This window comes from Danio rerio, chromosome 21, assembly GCF_052040795.2.
Source record: "Danio rerio strain M-AB ecotype USA chromosome 21, GRCz13ab, whole genome shotgun sequence".
NCBI classification, from domain to species: domain Eukaryota; kingdom Metazoa; phylum Chordata; class Actinopteri; order Cypriniformes; family Danionidae; genus Danio; species Danio rerio.
Window position 1 is genome coordinate 17,023,285 of NC_141041.1, and position 20,582 is coordinate 17,043,866.

A 20,582-nucleotide genomic window follows, 5' to 3' on the forward strand; every position below is an offset into this window, starting at 1 on the left:
CTTGAACAGCATGTGTCTTTCCTGAAAGAGCTTATTTAAGACAATAAAAAAAGATAAACTGTTAAGGCTTACCTCTTAGCATGCTCACTGTTGATCTGCTCCTTCAAAATGTCATCTGGTCACTGCCGTTGTTGAGATTCAAATGCAAACTTCTTAATCAAATCCTACTAATTGAGTCAATTTTCCTAAAATAAACGTGAAGCCATCTTTCCTCAATTGTATTAGCTTAATTGTTTTCTCAAATTAAGCCTAATAATTGCAATGGTTTTCTTAAAAAAATAAGTTACATTTTTCTCTTGATTTTATTAGCAAAATTTTCTCAATATTTTATAATACATCCAAAATATCAATTTTTATAAGAAAATATGACCATTATTTTTAATGACCACATCAATTTTTTTAATGAAAATTACAAGCCGCAAGATTCATTTTTTTACAGTGCAGTTGTAACAAATTGCATTTATGAAATCATCAAGTGCTTTTTAAAATCATCAAAAAAATTATTTATTAAAGCCTAACAATTTGTATATGAGGTCTACAGAGTTTTTTTGTGATTGCATGAACATGCCAGTTTGTGGTATGTAATCATTTGTCTTCCAATCATAATGTGTCTATATAACATGCACCGTCAAGTAGCAAGGAAAAAGCATAGTAGACATGAATGCACGTGCATTATTAGCTGAATGTGCTGATGCAAAGATTTATATCCTGCAATAACCCACTTACAGAGTTTCTACAAGAAGCATGTTTTTAATAAAAATAAATGCATTCACGGAGGTTAATAGTACTTTGAATAATCAGATGATTAAATATATAGCGATATTTGAGGGTGCATATTGCGGCAAAGCATTTAGGTTTTGAAACAAATGGTTTGAGTACTTTAAACTTTTATATATTGAGTCATATACAGTAGTGCTGGGCGGTAAAACCAAAAAGTTAATTTCACTGTATCATAAAGTTTATTTCATGGTAATAATATCTTTCAGGATATATTTTTTTATTATATAAATGTAGTTTTTCAGAAAATGTGAAAACTCTATAAATAATTAATTAATAAGCTTGTCTATCTAAGAAAGAAAAGGGCAAAGGAAGATGATCTGATTTTACTGTTTTGTTTTTAACCTTAAAAATCTAGTAAACAAAATATGACTTTATTCATTCTTTCATTCATTCATTCGTTCATTTTCTCTGTGGCTTCATCCCATTATTAATCTGGGGTCGCCACAGCGGAATGTACCGCCAACTTATCCAGTATATGTTTTTTTTTTTTTAAATGCAGCGAATGCCCTTCCAGCTGCAACTCATCACCGGGAAACATCCATTCACACTCATTTACATGCATAAACTATGGGTAATTTTAGCATACCTAATTCACCTACAGCAGTTTTGACTGCGCGGGAAACCGGAGCACCCAAAGGAAACCCACGCGAACACAGAAAGAACATGCAACCTCCACACAGAAATGCCAACTTACCTAGTCGAGACTCGAATTCTATTACCTGACAAACAGATTTAAGGATAAAGCAAAAATTAAAACGTGTAAAGCAGAAAAGTGTGGTATTTAAAGACAAATGCATAAAAATAAAACCTTTATTTCAGTCAGGTATATCAACTACAAAACTGGTTATGCTTTCTAACAGTCAAAAATGTGTTTTTGACTTGTTAAACTTCTGCTCGTTTCTGAAATGTAGTCATTTTTCATCCACAGATTGACTTTTGAAGCGAGACTTCTGAAGTCTTGTCCTCAGAAGAAGCAGTTTAGCCAATTACAGATGTCAGAGAGGATAAGCTATTGGATCAGTGTAGAGGGTGGCATCTTGGGCGTTGTTTTCCTTCTTACTTTCAGTAAAGAGGAGGTCCCAGGCAGAATGTTTGGCAGTTCATATTTATAAATGAAGCAAATGACAAGCTGCATCTGGAATAGCATAATTCTTCTGAACATTATATGACAGAGAAAGTGTGCAAAATTACCTGGACAAAAATACTTGTTTGGGAAGATTCTGAAGTGTGTACAAAATGGGCACTGTATTGTACTGTGTGGCCAAAGGAGAGGACTTGTGAATGGCAGCAAGACAACATAATGAATGACCTGATAATGACAAGTAGACAACATGGTTAATGCGTTATCAATTCATACAAGAACTTTTTACTTTTTAAAATGTATTAATAATAAAATAATTGGTAACACTTTATTTTGATGGCCCATTTGAGTACTAGATTGCTTAGTATCTGTTAAAACTTCTGCTAAACAGACGTTTAACTGACTATACGAAACTCAATCAAGTCATCGGCGTGACCCATGGCGCAAGCCTTGCGCATCGCCATGCATTTATACTTCTGCGCGCTGTTTCTGCTGCTCTGCTATAACACTTCCGAAACGCTAGCTGGCAGTAGGTGTTTATGTTTCTCTGTGTCGAGTTTCTTCGCTGGTGTTTTGTTGTTTCTGAACGCTTCCGTAATGTACAAGTGGCTCAAACTCGCTCATTTTGAGGCTGGGATCGGCAGACGTGCAACAACTTTAATCAAAAGGTAAACACAAAACAACAGTATAGCGTTGCATACGTGTGTGCTTGACGCAGAAGTATAAATCAGCCTTTATACTTAAACGGTAGGGGTTTTAGAATGACCAAAACAACAGTTCAGATGGTTTGCGGTGTGCTCAGCCTGTTGGTTTGTTAATTCACACACATTTTTATCATCACATGATCTCTTATCACACAATCACATGACCTTTTTTAATGCGCATACTGAAATTTGTGCGGTAAAATTGTTTCCGTCGCAGTTTAAGCACATCTTTTCTTAATAAATAAAATAAAAAGTTTATCCTACTCGGTTATTTTCACCATTTCTGTTTTTTTATGAACATATGCAAAATGCCCATATAAATAGGTGGATGGAAGCATAGCTGTTGATTTATTGGCTCACATGATTTATTCAAAAGCAGATTCATTCAACATAGTGTTTCCGTGAGATGCGCAAATGTTTGGCTCTGCCTTTGTTTGAGACGATATGGTTTCTTAAACGTTAACCTTTTGTTAAACTATTAAATCAATATCACTTTTGTATTTGTATGCATGTTCTAGGGTTATCATGTTACTGGAATTTGGTACCAATTGGTACTGGAATTTGAAAAATGTCCATTTCCCCACAAATTGAATCACTGTTGAGCATCAGACAGCTGATAACGCTGACTAAGATTACCGTTTTACTACCTATGCTTTACTACAAATACCGTGATGAAAATATGGTTAGTGTAACAAAACCATAGTGAATTTGTAGTTACCATGGTTGAACTATAATGGGGTTGAAATTTTAATAAAACCCTGGTAAATCTTTTTACCACTTGTCAGCTGCAGTTCTCATTTACCTTCACTATATTGAAAATCCATGGAAGAATGTCCTGAATTGAATATAAAATCAGATGAAGCAGTAAATAACAGATCTTTTTCACTGCATAGGCTGTTTTTCCTCAGATTGCTTGTCAGCACTGAGAGAGAATCTGACAGGCTGTGGGTAAGCGCTGTTTTTGGGATGTCCACTCTATGTGTGGACTCGCTGTGTGCCTCCGTCTGACTGTGTGTTAAATACTGACCTCATCTTTATACCACTTCCTGCCTTCTGCCTGTGATGTGGCTCTCTGGGAAACCCTGACACAAGACTGATGGTGGGACCACACCACTCTCTTCCCCATAGACGGCCAGAGTTCTCCCTTTACACTGATTTCACTATACTTTCTTGTCATATTATGGAAGTGATAAAGGATATGAATGAAGAGAATGATTATGTAGATAAACAATGTAATTTTTCAGGCCATGTCCACATGAACACGGGTATTTTTAAAAACCACATTTTTTTCTATCTGGCTTTGCCGTTCGTTCACATGAAAATGCAGTGTTGGTCACTAAGAATGACACTTTCTGAAAATTGCGACCAGGGTGAAGATTTTCCAAAACTCTGGGTACAGAGTATAGGTGTGGATGCTAGGGCAGCACAATAGTGGACTAATCCAACATTGCAATGTTTTGTTTTTCTCCTATATTTATTGTGATATTAATATAATCATTTCACCAGATGACTAGTTTTATATTGATTGGGATGATTTCTTGGCCAGACAATCTGCATAACTTTAGTTGCATTTTTTTTTTGTGAGTCTAACTGTATAATCAATTAGGGATGTAACTATTATAAATTTTGGTTGTATGATTATAGTGTGAGGAATAATCATGGTTTCACGGTTATCACAATTATTATGCATTCATTAATTTCAAAACTCTACTAATTTACAAAATCATATGAAAACTCCTTGTATTTTAAAGTGTTGCTGCTTAGTTAAGTGTTGCTCTAAAGTTATTGCTGCTCAGTAACCAAATAATACAGCACAAAATAATCATTAAAAACAAACAATAGTCCATTTCTCTTTGAACTTAAAAATAAGCGAAAAAAGGTTTTGACATTTAAGCATAAGTAATACTTACTGAAAATAAATGACAACAATGAATAAAAATAGATAAAAATAAGAATAAATAAAAAATAGTATTTGTCTAATGTAAATGTAATGTATTTCCCTTTAAAAGTGAACAGATGTAGTCAAAGGCTGCTGAACCTCTGTCTAAATGGCACTGTTGATCAACTATATTATGAACTTGTTTGGTATTTTTATTTTGTATTTGTATCTGTACAAAGTATGAAGCTGACATGTGACCTGCGGTGCACTCTAGGGTTGGGCCGATAGATGATGCCATCGTCCATCGCCGATCCATCGCCCCGCCCAACATTAATATTTATATATCACTTTTTATTTTCATGTCATCTTAATAACAATAACGGCCTTTTCATGAGCCGTGATAAGTTTTACATATAGCTGCCACTTGTACGGCTGACAGCATCGTGAGAATTAAATGAAGGATTATACAGTACCACTCGCGCTTAAAATGTGTAGATTCAGTGGTAAATGCTGTTACCTGCAAACCCCGTCCCACAGACTTTACAGTGAATGGCTTTAGTTATATTCATAGCGGATTGGAAGTCTTTTATCCACTCTTGGAAAAGTGTAAATAATAGATTAACATTCAGCACATGATCACTAATAACGTGTCATTATTAGAAACTGTAGGTAAATCTGTATTATTTTCATTCTCTCATCTTCAGCGCTTCACATTTTCGCTGTTGTATCTCCTGTCATCTGAAGGTAGAAGGCATTGACTGAGTAATTGACCGCTGATATTAACCAATCCATTCGCGTTCAGTTCCAGAGCAGTGGGCCAATAAGAAGAGCACAAAGATGGGGCAAGCATTGCAGGCTTTTTTTTTTAATTGAGAAAGTTCACATAACAACTGTTTAAATCTGTTTCTGTTTGGTGTTTTTAGGTGCAAAGATGCATTCTGCATAAATGTCTCCTAAATCTGCGCACGCTGTGAGGGTTTTGCCGTGAAAACAGTGTGTGGGTGTTTCCCAGTTATAGATTGCGGCTGAAAGCGCATCCGCTGCATAAAACGTGCTGGATAAGTTGCCGGTTCATTCTGCTGTGGCGACCCCGGATTAATAAAGGGACTAAGCTGAAAAAAAGAAATGATGATGAATGTCAGATATAATTATTGTATTATGTTTAAAACAATGGCCAAGAGCTTAAATTAGACCTACTTAGAAACAATTGTACAAACCAAGACAGAAGCGCACACAAGTCAAATTTTAGTAAACTAGTCACCAGACGAACACAAACCTTCTTACATTCTGGACTTTCCTTGCTGATTTTTGGTAGAAAATAAGTGTTCATTGGAACTGAGGGTCTATTTAGTCTTTAATGAAATCCACATTTGTTTTGGAGATGTTCTTTCCAGAGAATGAAAATTGGCCCTTAGCTGTTCTGTGATCAGGTAACTTGAGTAAGCATCGGATGGCTGTTCTGAATGAGTTGCTGGATGTGTTGTGTAGTGAAACAACATCAGGATTGTTGTTGTTGTGATGACGGCGTATGCAGTGTCATCCTGCCGATCCGCCGCCTCGTCCCAGTTTAAAGGAGATGAAGAGGGCCATTGAGATTATTCCTGTCACACTGCACACTCCTCCAGGGTGCAGAGCAGCGTATTAATAAACTGTGAATGGGGACAGACAGATAGCCATTATCTCTTCTTAGGAAATGCTCTCCGGCTGCAGAAAGGACAGCCATTGCCAGAGTCTCTGCTATACCTCAGTGGACATCGCATTGATTGGGGCTGTATGATTTCCATGATGCGGAAAACACAGACAGAGTCTAGGCTAGAAAAAACAACAACAGTTTTTAAAATAAGACAGATTGCCACAGATATTGAGAGTAAGATTTACAAGTTATAAAGCACAAGTATCATTATTTGAATTGTGAACGATTAGTGGTTTTAATGTCTGTATGCAACAAATTTACAATGTTTATTTTGCTAGCGCTCATTAGAATTCTTTACGTGAAAAATAATCCATTTAAATTAATCTATGGGTGACATTGTGGTTAGCACTGTCACCTCACGGCAAGAAGGTCACTGGTTCGAGTCCCAGCTGGGTCAGTTGGCATTTCTGTGTGGAGTTTGCATGCTTTCCCTGTGTTTGCGTGGGTTTCCCGGGGTTGCTTTCCCCTACAGTCCAAAGACATGTGCCATAAGTCAATTGAATAAACTAAATTGACCGTAGTGTATGTGTGCGAATTAGAAGCTGAAAGGGCGTCCGCTGTGTAAAACAAATGCTGGATAAGTTGGCGGTTCATTCGGCTGTGGCGGCTACTGATGAATAAAGGGACTAAGCTGAAGGAAAATGATTGAAAAAAAATAGTTTGCGTTTGTGATTGTCAATCAAAGTGTGCCCTACACAATATTCTGTTTCAGTTAGAAGTACATCAACATACTGAAAAAAATCTTGTTATTTTTTTGAAAATTGTAAATCCAGTAGAAATAGAAGTTATAGAACCAAATTTCTAGTATTTTATAGGAGGGAAAACTGTAATACATTATTAACTTGTTAAAGTTTTAATAATTCAGTTGATTAGACATGATGTTGAAAATTTTATAAACCATTAAATGCTTCAGAAACTCCAAGTGGAATTTGATAAAACATTAAACAGAATCTGGGAAAAAGTGAAATGGATATCCCCGGGCTCTAATGATGTAGAACCAGCTTCACTTATCTGAACTCAATTGCGGTGTAAAGAGTGTACTTTGTTATTTTACTGACCTGTGGTTTCTAAAGGCATGTAGTATACTCCACCTGTTCACTGCCTAACAGGTTGGCCATTTATAAAAAGACTGTAGTGTTCATTGTGATCGTTTTGCTGTACTGTAAATAGAGTCGAAATCTGGAAGATGGCTGAAAACTGTCTTATCACTGGTGCCTTTTCTTTGGAGATGGCCTCAGGCTTAAGAATTCCACTCAAAAAGAGAGCAAAATTTTGTCTTAGTGTAGCTGTATTTTAAGCATGACCTCTCTGGTATGTGTTAAGAGCTACAAATTAATCACAGTCATCAGGTTTTAGCCATTTTAAGATGCAATGTGTTGTTGTTGTTGTGTTTCGGTGTGGTTACCAAGGTGTTTTTGGGTGGTAGCTTAAATGGGTGATACTAGTCTATGAAAGAAGAGTCTTGTCTATAGCTGTACCATTTAATCAACTTTGTGGGTTTTACTTCTACGTGTATTCATATTCCTGATTGGTTAGAAAGATAATATATCATCGAGTGGAACCATTTGAGGTTTGGCTGGTGCACTCTAATGATATGGGAATGATAAGTAGTGTAGCAGAGGGATTTGAACAAACTTGCACACCATTGTTCATCTGCATTCAAATTTAATATAGCTAAAATGACTTCCTTCCTAATTTCAACCATAGGGTTCTTGTGGCTTTAACAAAACATCACAGCACCGGCATTGCTAAGGTCATGGGTTTGAGTGCATCAGGGCTCAATGATTCAAAGTTTGAGGTTGGTACGATTTTAAAAATGTAATACTTTTTATTTGTAAATAAGCATTTCAAATCAATTAAAAGATTTCTACTGCAAATAAATGTTTGCTATCCATTTATTGATTTATGTTTGACACAAAAAATGTAAACAGTTGTTGTAACATTAATATTAAGTAATGCATCCTGAAATAAGGATATTAGAAGAATGTCAGAAGAATGCCTGTACCGTGTTAAACATATTCAACCACATGAGTGTTTGCTTACACTCCAAAAGTAAAGTGATCAAATGTTTTTTGACTCCCTTTGGAGATGGCCAAAAGTGGGGAAGCAAAAGGTATTTAGTTTATACCTGTATTTAGTCTTGTCCACTTTTGATTGAGCTAATAAAATTCATCTTGATAAGATGATGTAAATTTGAAGACTAAATTATTAACCCAACTGTGAAAATTTTCATTGTTTTTAAAATATTTCATGAGGGCTTTTTAATATTAGTTTGTAACAAATTTGAGATGTTTTAATTTGTTTCTAATAACTCATTTATTTTTGACTAGTCATTTTGCAAAATACTGAGATTCAGCTTAAAGTAGGGCTGGGCGATGTGACCTAAAATCAAAACCTCACTTATAGGGCTGGGCAATATTACAAAAAAAAAAAAATCACGATATCATGCTTCATATTATTCAATATTATTCAATTATTGATTTAGTATCGATAATTATTAGATTTTTTAACAATAGATTTAGGAATATAAGGATTTTTTAAACCACTTTTTTTTTCTCAATTTACCAACGTTACTAAGGCAAATAGTTTTACTAGTCAAAAACAAAAATATTTCAACAAAATATCTGCTCTCTTTATAATAAAATAAACACAAGTGTTAAAGAGACTCTTAGGCCGTACTCACACTAGGTACAGTTGCCTCGAACCGGGGCCAAAGCACGCTTGTCCCCCCTCCCGTCTCCCCCGACGGCCCACGCTCGCACCATATCGGGCCTCGGCACGCTTACGTCATCGCTGCTGCTCTGTTCAGTGAGAAGCGCTCTCTATGACAAGCCTTTATAGCATTTAAATCTTTGTTCTGACTCCATAAATATATTTAGAGATATCTCTAATTATATTTTGACTAGTCATAATTATAATTCCACTACTCAGAATGACAATTAGATATCTGCAATTACAATTGTACGAAATCAGATTGGAGATATCTGCAAATATATTATGACTAGTCATATTCCTCCATTGACTTCCATTGAAAAATATTTGCAGATATCTCTAAATGAATTTTGACTAGTAACAATTGTAATTAGAGATATCTCTAACACGCAGATATCTGGGACACGCAGTCAGATATTTTACCGGACAGATCCGCCACTTTTGGCGCTCATAAACAATCATAAAGCCCTTGTGCTGCAGGAATGAGGAGGTCTGCTGAAGGTGCGCAGCTGACGTGCAGTGAGGGGTTTGCGTCTTTAATAAACTACGGCAGTTTGCGATCACTGAACAGTAAGAATGATTAATAAATCCATATGAAACAGTCCCTTAAAAGTCACGTATCGCTTTCAGTTTTGGGCTTTGGCGCGTTTTGCACTCACACACAACCGCGCCAAAGCCCAAGTGATCTGCGCTCAGGCACACCTCTTCCAACCGGGCCAGGGCCGGCCAAGTGAACCGTGCTTGAGCCCGTTTCAGCGCACTCACACTTCTCAAACGATCCAGGAAACGGGCCTGGGCACGGTACAGATGGCATAGTGTGAGTAGGCCCTTAAACTTGATGAATATAATGTTACAAAGTGTGTGCAATGGTAAGAGTAGCGAAGGCCTGTGCGTCAACGCCATCAAATGTTTGTCCAGAGGATGATAAATGAACAAATCATTGCTGCAGCTCCGGTGCAAGTTTATGAAGAAAAGTAAAAGCACTACAGTGTTTGTGTGTGCTATGTTTGTCTGAGGTAATTAATCTGCCGTTTTTACAGAAATGTGTATATTCCATACAAAGTATGAAGCATATTGGTTAGTCCTACTTGCACGAATCGCGGTGTGCTCATGGCATTCAGAAAAGTTCAGATGTTTTTCAACTAGGAGTACCTGGAAATTGACCATGCACCACGTATGCATCGCTTGCACACCATGTGTGCGTCGTGTAAGTCGCGCGCCTCCAATGGAAATGATAAACTTACTCCCCAAGCTTATTAGCATTCCTTCCAAGGAGCGCTCAGCAGCCACATTTAATAAAACTATAGGCTTCATACCAAACTTTTTATCGATATTGACAATGGTATTCGGTCAATAAATATTTTTTTACCTGATTTTATCGCCCAGCCCTACTCGCTTAAATACTTTACTTCAATTTTGATTATTAAACTATTTTTTTCAATGAAATTATTTATTTACTTTTTCGATAGTTCATTGTTATCATTGATACTAATAAAATCATTAACAATAATGGGTCTGAAAATATTGACCATATTTGTTTTTTATTAAAGATTTAAATCTTTTATATAAAAATTGTTATATTTCAGCCAAACTAAAAGAAATAATAGCTTTAATACTTCAAAATAATTTGTGTCAGTTAACATTGTCACCTTAGAATTATAAGGTTCTATCTGCGTTCTGAATGATTTTGAGATATTGAGCTTCAAAGTTTTTGCATTCCATAGCAAACAGTATGTGTGGAACATTTGTATTTTAAATAAAAAGTCTTAAAATGGAAACAACTTATAAAAAAACATCCTATAATGTAAATAAGTTGTCAATTAATAAGAATTTGTCAATAACTAAATTTTGACAAAAATGTCTGATAGAACCTTATAATTTTAAGGTGACGAATAGCTGATGCACAGTGAGTTAAAATAAACTAACATTATTTAACTACAACATTAATACAAATTAATTAACACCATAAAATTTTATCACTGATTGTTTGATCCTGTTAGTAAATACGTAAACGAACATTAATCCAAAGTGTTACCAAATAAGACTTTCTCAAAAAGAAACTATATAATAGGAAATGGTGTGAAAATTGCCCTCTTAAACATCACATCAATATTTGAAAAGTCATTTCAGTGTACTATTCCTTTAATAACAATGACAACAAAACTGTAAAACTTAAGCAACTTTATCTCTACTCAAATCTGCTGTAACCTCCAACAGGAACAATTTGTACAACAGACGAAAATGCAACCTCTGCGGTAGTGCTGTTTTGGTGTTATGAAAACCCTCTTTCACTCTGAGGTGCAATCGAATGCAGCAGAGACGTAACTCTCCCTATAGGATGCAGATATTTTGCACACGCCCAAGTCAGTGTTTTGATTTGCCTGGAGAACGTGAGACCTCTGCAGGCTTGTCCTTTAGGAACGAGCCTCTCGGCGGAGCTGGAGACAGGCCATTTGTGCACTTAAAAATAAATGATGTCAGATCTCTGAGGAAAATCCCTATTATGGGTGTCATCTATTAGAGGTGTGCCATTTCCTTCAAGATAATATCCAGGCCTGACTCATCAGTCCTAAAACTAGAGGACGAACAGCTCGGGCTTGACTAGTTTTACAGAAAGTATCATTATGCAACAGCTTGGCTCTAATCCTAAATAATGTTTTGCTTTTCTGTGATGGGTTAGTTAGGTGAGGGTGTGGTGCCTTTTGGGCTGAATGACGGATCTGGCAGGCAATCAGACAGACGGCGGAGGAAGGAAGGAAGCAATGTGCTCTCTCGGGTTTACGGCTTTCCTGCCAAGTCCAGAAAGGGAGATTGGAACAGATAGAGAGACTGACGAGTAATGTATAGAGGGGAGACGGGACCATCTGTCTGTCCCATCTGAAGGATTTCTGCAGGCTCAGCCAAAAAGAGCTCTGATATGCCCTCCACCTGAAGAATGCTCAGCTTTTTGTCTAGAGCTGCAGTATATTGGAAAAAAACATGGTGATACTTGATTTTCTTATTTATTTTTGTTTGTATACATATACAGTTATTGCTTAAGGGGGCTAATAATATTAACCTTAAAATTGTTTTTAAAAATGTAAACACAAAGATATTCTAGTTGAAATAAAACAATTAAGTTTTTTCTCTAGAAGAAAATGTATTATAGAAAATAGTGTGGAAAAAAATCATATAAAAATGTATAAAATTTACAAAAGAGCTAATAATTTTGACTTCAGATGTGTGTTTCTCGGTGTGTGTTAATTTTGATTTGGATACTATTTCACCAGATGCTTGAAAAACTATGTTTAATAAAGAATTCATAATTTAATGAAAATAATATTTTTTAATTTTTTAATGATGATTGGAGTGGTTTTCTTCTGGTGTGGATCTGCATGAAATATAGTACACTAATTTCAAGCTTAGATGAGTTTAACCTTTCACGCTTATGATCACATCAGTGTCCTCAGCCTTGGCTGGTCCCTGAAACGAACGATCACACCGGTGTGATCATAAAGTTAGCGGAAAGAAAAGCAAGAGGTGTGCAGCGCTTGTCAAAAATCACAATTTATTCGTGCTTTCAATTAAATACCATTTATTTTAGATAACTACAAGAAAAACATACAATTTAAGGTTTGTAAAATACACTTGGATGTCTTTGGAGTTTGCAATAATACTTGTTTTTTTAATATAACTGTAAGATGTCCTTTGTTTATGTAAGATACACACTATTTATGTTGCTAGAATATTTTCTCTACTCCTCTCCCAGATAAACAGTTGCTTACCTTTGTGTATTTTGGCAGAAAATTCTGAATAAACATGACGGAAATCCGGGTGAAGCAGTAGCACGGTAGGTTGTGCTGTCGCCTCGCAGCAAGAAGGTCGCTGGTTCGAGCCTCGGCTTAGTTGGCATTTCCGTGTTGAGTTTGCATGTTCTCCCTGCCTTTGTGTGGGTTTCCTCCGGGTGCTACGGTTTCCCCCACAGTCCAAGGACATGCGGTACAGGTGAATTGGGTAGGCTAAATTGTCCGTCGTGTGTGTGTGTGTGTGTGTGTGGATGAATGTGTGTGTGGATGTTTCCCAGAGATGGGTTGCGGCTGGAAGGGCATCCGCTGCATAAAAACTTGCTGGATAAGTTGGTGGTTCATTCCGCTGTGGCGACCCCGGATTTTCTTAGCCGACAAGAAAATGAATGAATGAATGACGTAAATCCAGCAGCTCATATCTCTCCTGTGGTTGTTGATGAAAGGAATACAGCTGAGATCAGAAGTTAACGAGAAGTATTAATATTATTTATTAAAATATGCAATAATTGTATTTTATTAGCATCTATCCCTACCTCAACCCTAAACCCAAGCCTCACAGTAATGCAAGAATATTATTTGCTGTACAACATCAAAAAAATTATGCTATATTGATGTGAGTATCGTGTGCTGTATCCCATCCCATCGTCTGCAACTCTTACATGGTTGTCCACTGAAGCTAATCAGGGCTGTGCCCGGTTAGTATCTGGATGGGAGACCATATGGGAAAGCTAGTTTACTGTTGGAAGTGGTATTAGTAAGACTAGCAGGGGCACTCAACCTGCGATCTGTGTGGGTCCTAATGCCCCAGTATATGGATGGGGACTCTGCTCAGTGAGCGCCGTTTTTCAAATGATATGTAAACCGAGGTCCTGACTCTTTGTGGTTAAAAAATCCCAGGATATCCTTTGAAAACGTGTAGGGGTTTAACCCCGGCATACTGGCCTCTTTCCATTCTAACCATTCCCATATCATAATAAGCTTCATCACTCTGTATCCTCTCCACCAATCAGCTGGTGTGGTCTGGCGCGAAATAGCTGCTGTTGCATCTTTCAGATGGATGCTGCACACTGGGGGAGGATGAGGAAAGTCTCAGTTCAAAGGGTTATTCACCCCTTCCCCTTAGCCCTACGCCTTCAAGCTAAAAAGAATTGGGACACCCTTACCCCTTCACGAGAATACGCAAAACGAGGGGTAGGAAAGAAGAGGTAAGAGGAAGGGCTAAGGGGTAGAATTTGGATTGGGCCTTTGTCTCATTCTGCTGTGGTATTGATAATCGTGAAACTTCACAATATTAGACATGTATAGGTGTAATAATAACCTTATATACAGGGGGGAAAACGTATATATTTGTATGTGTATATGTATTAATTGTATTCAATTATTTATACAGTGAACACCATATAATCACTATTATTTAAAATAAATTATCAGTGGACCATACACTGTAGTCTTCATTGTAATTAAATATAATTAATTTGTTATAGCTACATACACTGATGCATAATTTCTTGAACCTTCTTTAAATGATTACACATTGACAGGCCTTTCAAACACACGCAGGTGATAAACTATCACTCCATTATGCAAAAACTTCAAATAACCAAAATCACATGAATAAATCACTGAACTGTGTTGTCTGTAACCCTGACTCGGCATTGCACATGATTCTGCTATGTGGCTTGTGCGAATGCACACATTGCAATGTCGATGCTGAAACGAAATATTGTGCAGGCCTGCTTTAAACAAATTATACCTGACAATGAGCATCTAGAATTGGTGCGATTGGCAGTGGTATAACAGGCCTGTAAACGGGCTCTGTGGCCTGGCTGATTTGATTAAATTCCCAAAGATGGATGAAACTGACTGAGTGGATCTTCTTTCTATGGAAATGGTCAGCTGTTTGCATTACCTAACTGTGAATTTCCATCCGAATTAAGGAGGAGAAGCACAGATTTACATGTAGCCATTCATCGGGAGGAAAAAAACTTGCTGACAAGTGTCAGTCACATTATCGTTGGCTGCTTGGGGGATTTCTTACTAACTTGGTTTTTTTATAGGAAAAGAAATTAATGGTTTTATTGCACATGTGTGTTCATCAAATGAGATTATACAGAATATAACAGTTTTTGAAGGACAGTATGACTTTAAAGTTTGAAAGAACAACTGCCTGGATGTTCTTGAGCCTGCTATTTATATGGCTGCTTGCCACAAAACATATAAATCAGACACAAAACATTGTTTAGAGCTATAATAGTTTATTAATTATTTAATTAAATACAAAGCTGACAGAAACAAAAACAACTGAATGGACCATACATTAACCTTATGTAGTATTCAGTCATAAGTGGCCCTCAAACCAACAACAGTTGTGTGATAAACATATAAATATGAATGTGAACATATTCACTGACAGTCAAAAGATGATTTGAAATACCCGGATAAGCCTGTGGTATTAGTTCAAGCGGTTGTTATCTGGGAATAACATACCTTAGAATGTTGCGACTGACATTCAGAATCAAGTATTCCAGAGAGATTAGTTAATCCATGGCTGTTCATCATTTTAAGTGGGTTGATTCAATTCTCATTTGCAAGAGCTCAATTTTTATGGATTATCAATTATTTGAAAGATTCTTTTTTTAATATGATATTTTTATTTCTAAGAATTTACATGAACCATTGAATGACAGTAAATGGAGAATTGATGAAAATAATTAAAGAGGCATGGACCTGTACATTAAACTTTTGTTATCATTATAAATCTTTCTTTATTTCAGCTAACATGGCTACATTAAAACAGAACATGCCTATCTACATTTTAAATAAATTCTCATGGTTTCCGCTACATTCATTCTTCCTTGGCGGGGCGCCACATCAAAATTCATGGCTACATTACAGCTTCTCATTCAACACCTTCAGTTGTTGCTGTTTTTTCAAAGCGGGTTATAATCGAACCAAAACATTAAAATGTAAGTGAATTATAACGGAGCGAGCTTATCTGTAATCATAGTAGTGCTGTGCGTTATTAGTTTAACCCTATAAGGTTACATGCTGACTGACTAACCGGGCTGTGTGATTTCTGAGGCTAGCAAACACGATGTAGCTTTCAGTTATGATGAACATCGTTTCCATATACTTTATTAATAGATGAAGGTCTATGGCTCTGCATACAATGACTTTTACTTGCTGGAGTTTATGGCAGTTTCACTTCACTTCAGGAGGCATCAATGCCGTTCTGTAGGTCTATTGGACACATTCATATATTCTTAGCCGATCTAATAAATGTTGGGGACATACTTGTTGAATAAATGCTCTAAATTCCACTTCAGCAGCGTTTATTTGAGAGTGCACAAGAAAATCTGTGCTTGAGCAGCGTTTTGAGGGCATGCAAGAAGTTTGGTGCATGAACAGAGGAAATCAGCGCGCAAGCGAAGAGATTTGCATGCTCGTATTACATGAATGCGATCTCGAGTTGTAATATTGTGCTCACGCCATTTGTCATTTAAATAACACCACAGGCAGGGATGGGCAGTATTTATGATACAATTATTTCAAATATGTATTTCAAACACAAAATAGTATTTTGTCATTTGTATTTTTGAGGTTTATAAAAACAGGTTAGTATTTTGTGTCAGAATACTTTAGTGTGTTGTATTTGTGTATTTTTTTAAAATACTGTAAAACACAATGTAAGAAAAATGCGGCCTCTGATTGATTGGCTTTATCCTCATTTGCTAGGCTTGAGATCAGAATAGAAAATTGATTAATATTGAAGAAGGGCGTCAATGCCTTGATTTATGAATGGAAATTATGCAACAATAAAACACCTAAAGATGGTGTACTGGTGTTCGCTTAGGGGGTGGAAACGCAAAAAAGAGAGATAGTACTGTGCCAACTCATTATCTGCTTTACATGTTTTTTCAATCATTAAAGAGATCATCTTCAAGACAGGACTCTCTGTATGAAATTTGTACAAAATTTATTGTAAAAATATGCCCACTGACCAGGGCCGGAGTGGGACTCTTTTTCAGCCCTGGAGTTTCAAGCCTCAGACCGGCCCACCTCAGTTCACCACTGACTATATTAAAATAAGGTTATTTCCAATTCAGTTTCTAATTACACTATCACGTCTTTTTTTGAGAAAACAGCACTTTTAGAACTTCAAATGTTCAACAACCCTTACAGTATTATGTCTTAACAATAAAAATGAAAAAAAAAAAAAAATTGTTACTCAGACGAGGACCGAACCCAGGATGGCCGCGTCATAATCTAACGTACTATCCACTGTACCACAACAGCTGCACGTTAAAAGGCGACTTATTTGGTTATATCATCATTAACTTGCATCCTGCTCACGAGGCTACGTGAAAATAGATAAAAAGAGCAGAGCTGCGGTAAAATAATGAATAAGAAGGCTGTGGTCAAGTAAATAAATAAATTATTTTTAAAAAGTGTGACTGCTGAGAGCAACCGATTCTGGAACTAGGTACACCGGCCCTCGCGGCCAAAAAACGGACTGGCCCACCGGGAATTCTCCCGGTCCTCCCGATTAGCCAATCCGGGCCTGCCACTGACCTAGTCTGTACACAAACCAGTGACCTTCTTGCTCAAAGAAAAACAAAGGTTTATGAATACCTACTCAGGTGTTTTGTTTCATAAGAGTAGAGGTTTACGATGTGCGGACAAGCTGACTTTAATTTGCTCAGAGAAACATTGCTGCTGTCAAACATTGTTTACTTAAGTCAGTTTAATGGTGAAGAGATTGATCGAACATGCCTATTGATGGAAGGTTTGCGAATAAATTTCATGCTCCCTTGTAAAAGTATTTTGTAGTATTTTAAAATACAGTATTTTATTTTGATGCTTGTTGTGGCTGCTGTATTTTGTTGTTTATTTTTATACATGCAAAATGGAGATATTTGGTATTTTATTTTTAAAATGCATTTCAATGTATTTTTGCCCATCCCGGGCCATAGGTAGTTGAAAGATTTGTGTAAAAGGCCACAGCTGGAAAAAATCCTAGATGAAACGCTGTCTCATCTTTTGAGAACTGATTTGAATTGATAATTATTATAGGTGGGCATAGATTAATTATTTTATTCTAGATTCATCTAGATTAATCTCAGAATTAATATAGATTAATCTAGATTAAAATGGCTCATTTGAATTCTGCCGAAGGCATTCAGAATCTGTGTGCTACCCAAATAATAAGTCTTTAAGAATAGGTTTCTCAAGCCAGGTGGCGCATTAGACCAGGGGCTCATCTCCTGTTCCCAAAATGCATCACAAACTGCTTGAGAATCTGTTCTACTATAATAATTGGTGATGAAAATAAATGATGTTCAATAAGATGTACTTGTGTTTACCAACTGTTATTCAGTTAAACATGAATTTTGAAACTGTAGGCCTACATGAGCTCAAAACACTGTGAATTATATATTTATTTTAGTTTTTGATGACCTTAATCTGACTAAAGTCATAACTGGACTAAACAGAAATGGAATTAAGACATGTGGAGTATGCTTATATTAGTGGCATTATAGAAGTAAACACCGTCATGTAGGACTTTTCGCCATATTTTCCGACAAGATCCACACATACGGCTGTCAGTAAAGGACCACATACACACACACACACACACACACACACACACACACACACACATACACACAAACACACACACACACACTGTGAAAAACATTTTTTTTCTATTTGCTGTGCGTTATTAAATTCCAAAACACCTCTCACCAGTCCTTACTCCTTTTTTGCGTCTAATACCCCAGTTTGTCATTGGGCATGAATGAAATGTTCATGAGTCGAAGTAAAACTGCCGAACTGCTGCTTAAGTCAGGCATCCTGCTGATTGAATCAGAAGAGCACTTTTTTGTCAGACGGCTCACCGGTCAGGTATACATCCACGCTAAAATAGTCATCATAGCTTGCGTAGAATATACCCATCTCCAACCCAACTTTGAGAATAGATTAACGGCAATATATATATATATATATATATATATATATATATATATATATATATATATATATATATATATATATATATATATATATATATATATATATATATATATATATATATATATCGCTGCATTAACGCCGATAACAGCCCACCACTAATACTTATACTGAGATTACATTAATTTAAGATTACTTTAGGGTTTTAAATAACCCTATTTATTAATGCAATTTTTATTTTCTTACATTTTTTCATTTATGTTAAAAACTTGGCTATTGCATAATTACAGTGCTCAGCATAAATAAGTACAACCTCACAAACCTATCTTTCAAATTAATAATTAATAGGAAGCTATACAATATAATATTTGTGCATATATATTAGTCAGTACTGCAGGCAAATATGGAGCTTATCTAACAAAATAACTTATGATAAATTTCCAAAAAACTAGTACACTCTTATTTATATGTTCTAGAATAATATTAAATACAAAAAAAAAAGAGGAGAAATCATTATTTAGTTAAAATTTTGTATGTTGTAATTATTTTTTTAAATATTTAGCTTAAATTTATATGTATTGTCTTTCAATTTCTAAATATGTTTGATTACTAAAATATTATTTTAATATATTTGTTTAATAAATCTGTTTCGTTTAAATGCACCAAAATACATTGCCTATATTCACTGAGAATTTGATAAAAAAAATATTCATTTTCAAAATGGAGTGTACTTAATTATACTGAGCACTGTATTTTGGGCAACGTTGGCAAGGAAAATACCAACCTGCCCTTCTGACCCCTCTGGACCAGCAGACAAATCCCTTATTGTTGAGCTCTTGTCAGAGTTTACCTAACATGAGTGAGCAAAAAAAAAAAGTCGTTTTTTTTTGTTTTGTTTTTATGTGCTACTGCTATAGGAAACATTTCTGAATGTAAAGCCATTGATGAAATGTCAGTTTTGCCATCTGAATTGTGGTGTAGATATGAAAGCAGCACAATGCGAGTCGCGAAGATCCACCAAAAGCTCTTTGAGGATTACTGGCCGTGGTTTGCTAATGTTTAGATGTCAGACGTTGCTAAGAGGCGCTGGAAACTGATTGGCCATTCGGAAGAGCAGCAGTATCATGGATGCTCATGCTTGAGTGGCAGAAGGCCTGGATTATTTTAGGGTCTGACCTTTCAGATTGGCACCAGGATTATGACGGTTTAGTCAGTGAGACACTATTGAGATTACAGCACGTGTTAGCGGTCAGCCTGCTATACTCTCTGGGTCTTGGCTTCAGGAGCTGTGATTATATTTTCACTCCTCGCATCAAACCATCTCGCAACTAAGAGCTTAATCCCCTCGGACCAAATCCGCAGGCAATCTGCCGGATGAATAAAGACACTTGGATGTTGTCTGTCTAGTATCTGTTGCGCTTGTCTGGGTATGTGGTCATGTGAGCTGTGCTTGGCTGGATAAATTGATATATTCATATGAATCTGTGGTTCAGAATTAAATTATATTTTGTTTCTAGAAAGAGTTTGTTTGTTTTGTGAATGTTATAGCCAGGCTTATCAGCCTGTGTCACATTAATGGCCTGAGCTTCAAATCTCTGCATGATGTGTGAGTCTGAAAGCAGTGACTCATTTCCTCCCTCGATATAGAGGCTGCACACACATTTATGAGCGGCCTGTAATTAAAGTGGCAGTCGGGTTATCACAGTTTTGATAAAACACACACACACGCTTTTATAACTTAGTATTTTTCTAATTAAATTAGTAGTATAGTAGTATACTTTTCTATTTTAATTAAGCTTTTACCCGGTATGTAGTAAAAACAAATGATTTTTTAAATAATTACATTCCTGTGTGAACAATATAATGTGAATGTTGTTGCGTAGTTTTAATAATAAACTCTGTTTTTCACCTACAGGGGATCATTGTGCGAATGAGTGAGTGATGCAGGTTTCGTTTCTCCAGGTGAGTCTCCTTTTCT

At 36.2% G+C, this 20,582-nt stretch overlaps 1 protein-coding gene across 2 annotated transcripts in view; it reads left to right on the forward strand.

The window, feature by feature from the left end:
* Window positions 1–20,582, forward strand: part of ptpra (protein tyrosine phosphatase receptor type A) — a 61,559-nt gene that overhangs the window by 12,080 nt on the left and 28,897 nt on the right. For both annotated transcript variants that reach the window (XM_087299130.1, NM_131888.2), the window contains 1 exon segment: window positions 20,520–20,566. In XM_087299130.1, the coding sequence (XP_087155256.1) occupies window positions 20,546–20,566 (21 nt within the window). In that variant the 5' untranslated portion in view covers window positions 20,520–20,545.